The sequence below is a fragment of the Anser anser genome, assembly GCF_964211835.1.
Source record: "Anser anser genome assembly, chromosome: 2".
NCBI lineage: Eukaryota > Metazoa > Chordata > Aves > Anseriformes > Anatidae > Anser > Anser anser.
This window is the reverse complement of record NC_139721.1, coordinates 145,212,210-145,224,722: the sequence shown is the minus strand read 5'-3', so window position 1 is coordinate 145,224,722 and position 12,513 is coordinate 145,212,210. Positions and strand designations below refer to the sequence as shown.

The following is a 12,513-nucleotide window of genomic DNA, read 5'->3' as shown; positions in this document are numbered from 1 at the left end:
ACTAAATGTCTCAAGGAGCTTTTCCTAATGCTTTCTTGGTTTTTACAACATCCTCAAGACCAACTGAGTGATGGAGCTGGTACTGTGTCACAGATGATGTGCTGTAAAAAGTGTTAGTAGAACAACCTACCCATTTAGCTTGTGGTCTGTACGCTGCTAGCTTTTTGTGGAGACCACATAGTCTGTTTCAATACCTTGCTAAAACATGTCACAAATCCAAAACAAGTTGTCTTGCTCCAGCATGTTTGTGCAATCACTCCTCTCTTCCTCCCCACATATGTCTGGGTGTCACAGAGCCTGAAGAAGTGCCTGTTTCAAATTCAAGTGATGGCATTAAAGTGTTTCAATATGATTCTTGTGATTTGCAGGACAGAGATGAATGTACTGAATCTCCAAGCATTTGTGGTGAGAGGATAAAGTGTCTGAATACTCCAGGTAAGTTATATTCTCCGGTAGTTAAAGAGTGAAGATAATCAGATCTTCGGGAACAGGCTAAAGAGATAGATAAAGACTTAGGGCTGTGTGTTTGTGAGTAATGACATGCTCAGCTTGCTGGAATCAAAGGGGTTGAAAAACATTCAGCTCTAATTTGATAGCAGTTCTTGTTTGCTATTTAGAACATAATATGGGCTATTTAGAACAAAGGTCCCCAAGGACCTTTGGATGGTCCTCCTAACCTTATTTTCATGAGTTTTTGTATGCTTTGATTTTGATTTTCACTGATGACCTGACCTTGTTTATGCTGGTGCAAATGGGGTGAAAATCACTGATATTATTCCTAATGGAGAAAAATAGTTGTCATTTTCCTTCTGCTGCACTGTGGTAGATATTTGATTTGATCTAATGAAGGTTTTTATAAAGCCTTTCTTCATCAATCTTACTCTCTTTTAGCAATAATATTGTCAAATATTGAGGAATGATCAACAGTTGTCATCATTTGCGGGCGCACAGGGGAACTTTCAGGCACAGATTTGAATGGAATTGTGCACTTCAGACGTAAGCTTCATTATTTCTCATGGCAGTCAGACACACAAGAGCAAAATTAATAGATGTATTGAGCAAAATATATCAAGATGCTAGTTTTCTTTCTACATGTCTAATTTCTGGTTGGCCAAAAAGTTTGAAAGGAACTGTGTGATCAAACAAAGCATTTCAGCAGTTGTGGCCTCTACCTGAGGGCTCCTAGTAGAATAAACAAGGGAAGACTTCATCAGCTTATATGTTTTTCCTCCTCTAGACTTCTTAATTGTAAAGAAAAGGTGGAGTCTCTGAGGGGCAAAGGCCATTTTCTGCTCTTAATGAGTGATTTTGTACTATTTCTGCCCTACCACTGATGAAGAAAAAAGTGGAAGAGAACTAGTCCTAGGAAAGGGTTAAAAGAGGACTCGTGTTTGTGTACATTGTCCTTTATCTGGGCAGGAACTGTTGGGGGTTGCATGGTATTACAAAAACACCATAGGAAACCGGACATGACTAGAAGAGAGCACCGAGTGCTGCCTTACCTGGCAGATGCTGTAGAAGAGGTACCATCAGACTTAAGAAAGAAGAAGCAAGACGCTTCTTTGTGTCTTTCTTTTCTCTGCCTTAGTTGTGGGCAGTTAGAGGCAAGACAGCTTAGGGCACAAAATCCGAGCCAGCACATTGGGAAGGTGTAAGGCTTTGTGTCTTTTTTAGTAAGGGGCTGGGATTGTTGCTGTCAAGTTGGTGGTTTTGTGGAAGGAAGACCACAGGACCCCAGTCAGAGGAAAGGAGAGCCACCGATGTGGTAGTTGCTTTATATCGCTCTAGTTTGTGGCTTGCAAGAGGGAAGAGTGTAAGGAATTTATCCAGAGGGCTGTATGCGATCACCCAGACCGAGGGTAGGTCTGTTTGACTGCTGGAGTTAAGTAAGTGTGGGCAAAATACTACTGTGAAGCAGAAGGGCAGTGGTGGTGTGTCAGACCACAGAAAGTCAGTAGCAATGTTTCTGAAAGGAAGGGACTCTTCCCCTGGTTCCTCTTCTCCCATTTGGTAATTTATTATTTAAATTTCTCCCATAATGGTAATTTATAAAGATGCGAAGGCAAGCTCTCTCTGTCACTTGGATCAGGATTCAGTATCCTGTCGATGTCTTTCCCATCTGTCATGGAAGAGAGTGCGCTCTCTTATTTTTTATTAGAGAAGACTGCTGCTTTCAGCCTGTTTATGGTAGCTCATTATCTATACAAGTGCAATTAACTTATCAAAAGGGAGACTGAAACTGGATGTCTGTTTTGGGTAATGTAGGGTATATGGGGTTGTGATGTGATGTATGAGTTCCAGATGCTCTATGTGGTTTCTTGAGCTGCACGCAAAGGTTGTTGGATCTGTAGCAGCTCTTGTTCCCTTGACAGCGTGAAGGGAAGCACAGCAAATAACGATAAATAAACATGCAAGTAGGAGCCTCTCTGTCTTCACCCTTTCACTTTTTTCACAGACTTTTGTCCTTGGTGTGATCCCACTAAGTGGAGCTGACCAAAGGCACTCTCCCCACAACGCCATGCAAACTAAAGGGGACTTAAAATAGAACTTACTGTGGGATGCAGGGGGGAGAGGATTTGAGGGTTGCATGGGATCTGTTACGGAGTGTTTTAAATGGATATGGGAATATACAAAAATTACAGTGAGTGTTTAGGGGAAGGTAGTGAGTGCTAGCAAAATTCAAGCTGGACTAGCTGGTGAGTAGGATAAGAGGTCTGAATACCAGCAACTGTACCAAGACCTCAAACTTTGGGGAGCTTGTAGGTTCAGATGCTCACAACTGGAGGAGACCAGACAGTGTAGGAGCAGTTATTGGAGTGACCCATATGGTGTGTGCGTATTCCACTAGTGGCCTTCAGTCCCAGGCATCTAGAGAAGAGGAACAGGATTGAACCATCCATGCTATCCGTGTTTGTGTGAGTACTGATAAATATTTTAAAGAAGCAAATAGCATGAAAAGTATGTCTAGGCACTTCTGCAGTTCTTCTCTGCTCTATGAAACAGTTGTGTTTGTGTATTCAATAGCATTTCATCCTGCATTTCTCACTGTTGTGGGAGCCATTGATATAAGAAGTAGAAGTGGTTAAAAGGTGTCATGTGAACAGTTATGCTATGGTGCAAGTTGATCTATTTTCAACAACAAAGCTTGTCAGGGATATTCTTTTATATTCCCTATTGAATATTCACAGTTGAAAAAATGTGATCTTATTTATTTGGTATTTGCTTCTCGTAAAAAAAAGCGCAACACTTTCAGGGGGAATAAAACATTATGTTTCTTTTGACTTACTTCAAATGGAAAAATCTTACTTTTCTGTAACAAGCTCTTTTGAGAAAACCATACAGGGTCTCTGAAAGAATAGTCTCACATCATAAATTATGTAGTCCTACATATATCAGTGTTAGTGAAGAATCATCACTTCAGTGAATGAAACATGAATAGGCAAAGATATGAGGGTGAATATATGAAGTCTGTATAAATTAATACAATGTCTGGTATTCTCAGCTGAATAACGTTGTATCAGAAGTGAATTTTAGCCAATATTCTGACCTTCCTTGTGTGCCAGGTGCAGATGTAGAAGAAGACTGCTCTGTCTTGCAGTTCTCAGTACGTGTGGTGTGCTTTTCTGCCTGCATCAGCAGTCTGGTGATAGCCAGCTCCGCCCTGGTTTTAGCAATGGAGAAAATTGGCCTGCTGGGCTCCGTGTCAAATGCTTGTAGTCCCAATCTTGGAGCAAATCCCTGCTCAGATACAGCAACTTTCCAGCTGAGGAGTATAGCAAATGTATGTGATTAAAAAACGCTTGTGAATAAAATAACACAGTAGTTAGATAGTGAAGGATATTTAAGAAGAGCTATAAGAAAGACGATTATTGAGTTTGATTATGTGTGGTCAAAAAGCAGAAGCAAGTGCCTTGGTGATTAAACTGAGGCACAAACTGCAAGTGGTTATTCTTTAGGTCGTCTCAAATCATGTGCAATGATTTAGATCTTGAAGGCCCTGTGCACAAAGGTTTTGGGCACCAGCTGCTCCAGCTGGAGGCAGTGGCAGCTGGTAATGCTCTTTGGAAAATTGCCATAGAAAATTACAGGCTGTTTTTAAAACCTGCTCTTCGGGTGTGCATTCTTTGATCCACCGAGGTCATGGTATGTTGGGCAGCAGCACAAAATTGCCTTCTTTCAAACTAAGTAATTCCAAGTGGCACCTCTAGATTTTCTCTGTGCTGCTTACAGCGGGGTTTTATTTATTCCTGATAACTTTAAACTATCAAGACCACTGCTGTCCTGTGTCTTAAGGCAGTAGTTTTGTGCCTTTCACAGCGTGGACATCTGCATATTGATTTTAAGCCTGCTGATTGCCATTTTGCTTTTCCTACTTGTCTTTTGCAGGTTCTTTAAAAACAGTACACAGAATGCCTGGGGTCCACGTTTCTCAGGTTGAAAAGCACTGCTTTAGAAATCACAGCTACAGCAGCGCTGCCCCAAAACATTACTGGGCAGACAGTGGGCATTTCTTGTATAGAGGAACTCTGCATTGTTGAAAGTATTTTGTCTGCTTAATGCACTATGCCTTTTACTTAAGAAAAAGAGTGTCTTTGGAGCAATGTCATTGTATCTGACCCATTAGAGGTTTTGGTTAGAATTGCTCCTATGCAGCCCCGTCTCTGTCCATGCTCCTTCCACTCTAAACCAGTGGATTCAGCTTGGACAAGGTGAGTTACCTCTAGTGTTTCCTCTGTTTGCTAGCAAGGATCCTTTAGTAGTGCAAACTGATCTAACGTAGAATCACAGAATGGTTTGGGTTGGAAGGAACCTTAAAGCCCATCCAGTTCCAACCCCCCTGCCATGGGCAGGGACACCTGCTGCTAGACCAGGTTGCCCAAAGCCCCATCCAGCCTGGCCTTGAACACTTCCAGGGATGGGGCATCCACAGCTTCTCTGGACAACCTGTGCCAGTGCCTCACCATCCTCATAGTAAAGAATTTCTTCCTGGTTATCTTCATTTTCATCATGGTTGTCTTCTGTTTTCTCTCTTATGATTAGATGTGTTATCAAAGTTACTTGATATGTGGAGCTGTAGAGTTCTTATATTTAGTGTTTTAAAGGTCTAATGATAAAAATTGCCCATTTCCTGTGAACAGGTGGCTTCCGATGCCTCGGAATTGCTGAGAAAGATGCCGCTTTGGGATTGTGTGGCGAGGAGTATTTCTTTAATAAGGAAATGCAGGAATGCCAGGCATGTTTGAAATGTGAAGATGGAATGGTGGCCATGCCTTGCTCCACTGTCAGTGATACAGTTTGTTCAGCAACCAGTGAAAACAAGCTCTCAGAGTCTTGGGCTGCAAACATCATTTTACCATCTGTAAAGTCTGGCATCTCTCAGGTCTACTCTGGCTTGAACTTGAAGATAAGGGAAAAGCTTCACCGTGAAATCCTGTCCATTGAAGATACCAGCCTGGTATTCAGGCAGCATGGTCTGTTGTGGACTGACCTAAATTTTGCAGTAAAACACAACTGCAGGAATTTTTTGCAACTTTCTTTAAAGCTAAATGGCAGCGAGGAAGGCTACGAACTGAGTGGTGTTCGCATTGAACAACCAGAAGGAAAATATTTCCAGAGCACTAGTTTAAGCAGTGCTGCTGAAGTGGAACCCAGCCAAACTCTTTCTGTGTTTTTAAGGAGCCCAAATCAGTTCTGCAATCAAAGCAAAGACTTACATATTTATGATCTTAACACACCACTAAGTTTGTTTTGGTTGTCTCATGACACGGGTGCTGTGGCAATTAGTGCACAGATGTCAACAGCAATGCATTACCAAACCAACTATCGACCTACCTTTAAAATAATTTCTGTTTCCGACCCTTACATGCTAAGTTTATCTCACGATGGCAGAGCTATAAAGTTCACTGAAACCGGTGTTGTCAAATTTGTGTTCCACCAAGCATTGTATTCCATGGGTCATACGTGTGTCCGGGAGGGTTTCTCTTTAATTTCTTATATAAACAGGAATGGCACCAACAGAGAATTAATGAATGTATTTAAATCTGGGGTAAACTACAGAGACACGTCAATATCTGCTTCTGGGGCCACAAAAGTTGCTGCTGGAGATCTGATTAGCTTTGAGATACTTTCTCCTGCACAATGTAATGTCCGGTATTTTGGAGATAGTTCTGGAGTTAGTATTTTTAGCCTCATCTGGATACCTTCAGCAGTTTCTAGTGCCATATCAGCCACAGTTTCTGTTACTGCTCTGCCTACTGGAGCTGTGAGAAACAAATTACTGGATTTCACCCAGATCTCATCCAGTGAGAAACAGATACAGCTGGTTTCTTCTGGACAGCTTGCTCAGAAGTACTTCGTTTTTACTGAAAAGGGAGTTGCCAGCCTTGCATTTAACTTAAAGCTAATCCATTCATGCAACATGCTTAAAGTGACTCTCAACCGGTTGACCATGGATCACATGCAACCCACAGCAATTGCTCAGCAGATTGGAGGTCAGATGCCAGAGGGAAGCATATGGACCAGTGTGTCCCTCCGTGCATCTTTTGATGTACATAACGGAACGCTGATATCAGTTTCTCTTGACTGTGTGCGTGGAAGGATCAATCAGATCACTCATGAACATGGAACCAGTATATCTATTTTATGGATTTCATCTTAATTTCTGTACAGTGGTGTTAGCACAGGACTGGGGTTTAAATTGGATTTGGATTCTGCTCTGATTCAATGTCTGTATTTGACACCTTACTGTGTGTTGACATGAACATACCATCCTGCTAAAATGCTCTCAATTTTAGGAATATTTAAAGGTAATCTTAATTAAATGATCAGTATTTAAAGAAAAGAGCTGTCATTGTTCCAAGACATTACTTCTGTTACCATCTTCAGGCAGGGGAACCACGAATTCAGCTCAAACTTATTTTTAAAAAAACTGTCTTTTAAAAACAGTTATTTCTGGACCACAAAAATTGCAGTGAGGATAAATACATACCTTTTAGTGCTGGCACTGAAAGCAGCACAGCCAAGTAATGAAAACCTGCTTTCACTTTCTTCACTGCAGCAGGCTAACAAGAAGACTAAATGCACTTTGATGCTAATTTGTCTACATCTTATAAAATGTTGTGCTTTCTATAAGTGCCTCAAACATGCCACAGGCTAGAAGTGATAATATGGTAAAATTCAAGTATACATGCACAGTATTCTTGAAGTGGAGCTAGGTCAAAAATAGAACATTGTTTTTACAAAATATAATAATTGTGCTCAACAAAATCATTGGAACTAATGGTCATTCTACTTTAATTTGGAAATTGTCTGCTTTTAAGTAATTTGGGAAGGCTTTTTCCTTTTTTTTTTTTTTTTTTTTTTTTGCCAGTGAAAGGTTGCATGATAAGAAGGAATGGAGTATGAAAAGAATGTCTTAGAAATTAAACTTTTTGAATGAAACAAATATTTATTCCGTTTATTACAAATGACAAGATATTTTCCTGACCAAAAAGGAACACCATTCACAAGCATATTTATTTTGCTGAATGCTTATTTTTAAAAGTTTTTTGGGGGATTAAATCACTCAGTTAATTCTAAAAAGAAACAATGTATTCAATGACACTGATTTTTGTCTTCTACCAACTCTTCCATCAAACTGCTCTATCTGATCGGTGAAGAGCATTTCCTCTCATTTTCTCCTTTCTCCATCAATACTGCTTCACTCTCCATTCTTATCTCTTTTGTTAGGAGCAAATAGCATGCTCTGGCATCTGGCTTGACTCTTTCCAGACATCCCTCACCATTCCTACTAAAGAGTGGGTGTTTGTCACACACGTAACTATGGGAGAGGGACATTAAATGGGGCCCTCACAGGCTGCCTTACATCAACCTTCTTGAGAGCAAGACTACTGTGCATGATACAGCTTTATTGTAGGTGTCTGCCTGAGCATGTATATCTAAATACATGCTCTTTCCTGTGCGCTTCACCTATTCTAGAGTTTGTTAGAATTTTCTGTAAAAGCAAGAACCTTAATGCTAGACTTCTATCTGCTGGTTCCATTTTTCCTGGTGATTTTCTAATTCTGTCATTACCACCTGTGGTTACCTTTCCCACATCCTTTTTCTTCAGGTTTATATTCAAAGATGTGCAGGCTTTGGACAGATTGTTCTCCTGCTCCGAATGGAGAACACTGGTTTTCCTTGCTTTCAGCAGTAAGGTCCAAGCAGCCCATCACAAGATACCTCACTGGATGCTGTGTTGAGGCCAGCATAACTGTGCAAACTGTAGTAAGTTCAGTCCTGGTGTCACTGAAGTCTGTGACAGAGGGCTTCGTGCCTTTGTCATTCATTCTTTCAGGGACATAAGGGAAGGACGGATTAAAGCTAATACTGAAAATGTTCAACATTTGCAAAATACTGGTATTGTTACAGATTATATTTTATAGTGATAAAAGAAGACGTCTGAGATTAGAGTGCTTGAAGGGCTGCCTTACCAAAGAACAGAACAGTTTTTCTGATTTCTTTACCCTGGGAGTCTAGTGAGACTCAACAAAGATTAAATACCATAGGGGTTGTAGTTTTCTGATCTGCCTGACTGCTTAATAAGGCAAACTAATCAAATCATTCCTAGGAGGTATCAAAGCCATCATATCTTCTCTAACAAACCCAACCCTACAAAGAGGTGATTTTGTGAGGAGTGGGTCAAAGTGCTTCTTCCTCTCAGAAGGCAGCTCGTTGCTGTATAAGGGATGCATGTTCTGTAAGAGGAGCTCTGCAGAGGGCAGGACAAGGTATTTCTAAGATAAAACTCCATCAGAATACAATGTTAGAGAAGGCTTGAAATGATATGCTTATACTTTTGTTTTAGAAAAAGTTAAGAAAGTCACTTTCTCACAGATGTAACCCCTTATTTTTCTTTGCTGCTTTGCCATATGCAGTTGTTTCAAAGGCTGTCAGCCCCCAATATAATAAAAACTTGAGTCATTCTCGATTTAAACCTGTGTAGCAGATAATCAGAATCTGATGCTAGACGTAATCTAATACATCTTCAGCAAAGTGCAGATGTTACTTGAATATAATAAGCATTTGCCTGTATATAGCATATAACAAATCTAATGGCATGATTTGTATGTATATGCTTGATTTGTATGGCTAGTGGAATTGCTTGAATAAGGAAGAGACTGATGCTCAATTCCTGTATTATGCACACATTGGTGGTACTTGCATTTAAATTCACCATTATTAAAGGATGCAGAAACTACCGGGGAAGTACAAGTGAGCATTATTACAGCTAAGAGAGAGTTCAGAGTATGGATTCTTAAACGCAGTAAATCTTTTCTGAGGATTCTTGGGGGAGTGTTCATAACTGCCCTTAAAGAGTAGATTTTTAGATACACAAGGGCAGACAAACAGTATTTTGGACCCATCTGGTAATGGTAGTGCATTTAATACAGTTTTGTTATTGTCATTTGTGATACGGTACATAGTATTAATTGCAATTTACAGCAAGCTTAGCCTTATTTCAAGCAAGAAAAGGCTGTTTATTTGATCCTAATTTTCATTTCTCCCTTGAAAAAAAGAAGCCTGAATCCAGAGCCACTTGCTGACCTTGATTACAGTAACATGAATTTGGAGCAAGTGTGCTTGAATCAGTGTTGATTTATGGTAGTCTAACTAACAGCATAGTATAGCCTTTGTCTCTATGAAAATGATATATATTACCTCATACCATGCAACGTTAAGTGGTGTACTACAATCCTGAGTAAGATAAAGTTCAAAAGGAATCAGACAATTTACAGTGAATGCTCATTTTATGGCACTTACCCCATTTGCTGTAATTAATTGCATGCTTTATTCTTGACAGGTATATCCTATTAATTATATTTACAGCTTTGAACTTTTTTATTCAAGTTTTCATATCATTTTTCTTTTAGTAGCACATTATAATGCTGTGAAGTACAGAATTCATTTTAAAACTTTTTGTTTCATCTTTTGATGCCATGTTTATGATTATGCTTAAAAAACCTGGAGATAGTCTTCCCAGCCCTCGCTTACAGACAGTGTTTCTAATGGGGTTACTTATAAAGTAAGGTCTTGTAGAGTAAGTATGAGGCTAGCAAAATCCAGTCATACAGAAGGAATTAATACATCTAGAAAGTCAAGTGGTTATTTCACTTATGTGATGCAGATACCTGCAGCAACAGGTGGTTATGAAAAACTTGACCATTACAGGAGGAAAATAATTTAGGTTGAAAAGTCCTGCCATTGTGAGAGGAGAAAGGATCTGGTTTATAAAAAAAATGAATCATTTTGTATTATGAAACATTTTGCAAATTCAAAGATTTTACCTGAATATTTCTCATTTCCTATACATTTTTATACTTTTTTTTATACTCAAGTCAAAACTGGGCAGAATATGTCAAGTCTATTTTAATTTAATATTTTGGATGATTCCTTTGTTCTGTGGTCTCTGCAGTACACTGTGAAAACTACACTAGTTTCAAGTGGTGCTTTTTTATGAAATTTCCTATTTTGAAATATTACCTTGTGTTAAAAATACTGTTTAGTCACTTACCTCTGTTAATATTATATTGTAATATGTTTTAAGAGAACTTTACTGAAATAAATAAAACAATAAGGCGTCATTGGTGCCATTGCAGTTTTTACTACTGACTCGTGGAAGACAGGATTTCATGTTATCTGAGTTAGTTTGCTGAAGTGACTTTAAACAAGAACAGCAATAATGCACATTTCTAGAGATCATCCACTCTACCTTTTTTCTGTTCCCATTGTTGTCACTATAGATCTGAGAAGACGAAAATTGCATTTGATGGTACTACACCAATAAATACTTGTATCAGAAAAGCAGTACAGCTCATCTTGGTCCATCACAACCACCCTTAGCAATGCAGAGATGAGACGTGAGAATACAGTATTTTAAAGGAGAATTGTGTACCGCCTTGGTACTTCATAGGCTCTCTGTCGTTTATGGGCAATTTAACAGCATTGTGTGGAGTTATTCTGATCAATAAGATTGGGTGCACCCACAGCAAGTTTGCTGCTGACACCAAGCTGTGTGGTGTACTTGACATGCAGGAGGGAAGGGATGGCATCCAGAGGGACCTGGGCAGGCTGAGATGTGGGCCTGTGCGAACCTCATGAGGTTCGACAAGGCCAAGCGCAAGGTCCTGCACCTGGGCTGGGGCAACCCCAAGCACAAATTCAAGCTGGGCTTAGAATGGATTGAGAGCAGCCCTGAGGAGAAGGTCCTGGGGGTGTTGGTTGACGAGAAGCTCGTCACAAGCCGGTAATGTGCGCTTGCAGCCCAGGAAGCCAACCAGATCCTGGGCTGCATCAAATGCAGCGTGGCCAGCAGGGTGAGGGAGGGGATTCTGCCCCTCTGCTCTGCTCTCGTGAGACCCCACCTGGAGTGCTGCGTTCAGCTCTGGGGCCCCCAGCACCAGAAGGACATGGATGTATTAGAGCAGGTCCAGAGGAGGGCCACAAGGATGATCAGAGGGCTGGAGCACCTCTCCTACAAACACAGGCTGAGAGAGTTGGGGTTGTTCAGCCTGGAGAAAAGAAGGCCCCAAGGAGACCTTACAGCGGCTGCCAGTACCTAAAGGGGGTCTACAGGAAAGCTGGGGAGGGACTCTTTGGCAGTGCGTGTGATGATAGGACAAGGGGGAATGGTTTTAAACTAAAAGAAGGGAGATTTAGATTAGACATCAGGAATAAATTCTTCACTCAGAGGGTGGTGAAACACTGGCACAGGCTGCCCAGAGAAGCTGTGGATGCCCCATCCCTGGAGGTGTTCAAGGCCAGGCTGGATGGGGCTTTGGGCAACCTGGTCTGGTGGGAGGTGTCCCTGCCCATGGCAGGGGGGTTGGAACTGGATGGGCTTTCAGGTCCCTTCCAACCCAAACCATTCTATGATTCTATGATCTCTGTATCTATACATCTATAGATGTGATTCACAGCCTAGCTCTTGTTGCATGAAAGCAGAATGGCCACAAAAGAGGGATTAAAGAATCTCTTGTTTGCATTAAATAATTGAATAGTTATTGCCAAAACAGTTTCTTGGCCAGCTGCAGTATGTGTAGCTTTCTTCAGTCCTTCCTTGGAGCTCTGCAGTCATGTTGTGACCTGCAGGATTGCATCTTTTGTTTGTGGGCTCTTTAGAAGAAAAAGTAAGCATTCTCCCAGACAGCCTACTGCAGTCTTGTTAAATGGCGTCTCTTGAAAGTAGCCTTAAAAGGCTGGATGTAATTTCCTCACTAAACAGGTGCTAATGCTTGGTTTTAGCAAAAGCTTGAAGTAAAAGCCTTTCATGTTTATATATATATATATCTCCTTGGGTTAAATATAATTTTCTTTAATAGAGCAACTGTGGAAAAAGAATTTTCAAAAGTTTCTACATCTTCTTCAATTTCTCCAACTTTCCCCTTTGCCATCCTTCCACTGGAAAAGTAGAAGATAGAAAGGAAAATTAGAAAGTGAAGGTAGGGAAAATGGAGATAGAAGGTGAGAAAA

At 40.5% G+C, this 12,513-nt stretch overlaps 1 protein-coding gene across 8 annotated transcripts in view; it reads left to right on the top strand.

Annotated features, from left to right (window-relative positions):
* Positions 1 to 12,513, top strand: part of LOC310893639 (uncharacterized protein) — a 30,690-nt gene that overhangs the window by 11,237 nt on the left and 6,940 nt on the right. For 3 of the 8 annotated variants that reach the window (XM_083822902.1, XM_083822903.1, XM_083822901.1), the window contains exons 4-5: positions 369 to 435; positions 5,139 to 10,625. In XM_083822902.1, the coding sequence (XP_083679028.1) occupies positions 369 to 435; positions 5,139 to 6,658 (1,587 nt within the window). In that variant the 3' untranslated portion in view covers positions 6,659 to 10,625. Of the gene's footprint in view, positions 1 to 368; positions 436 to 2,848; positions 2,916 to 3,563; positions 3,782 to 5,138; positions 10,626 to 12,513 lie in introns of those variants that run through there. The other 5 variants (XR_014579175.1, XR_014579176.1, XM_083822904.1 and 2 more) reach the window with 4 other exon arrangements.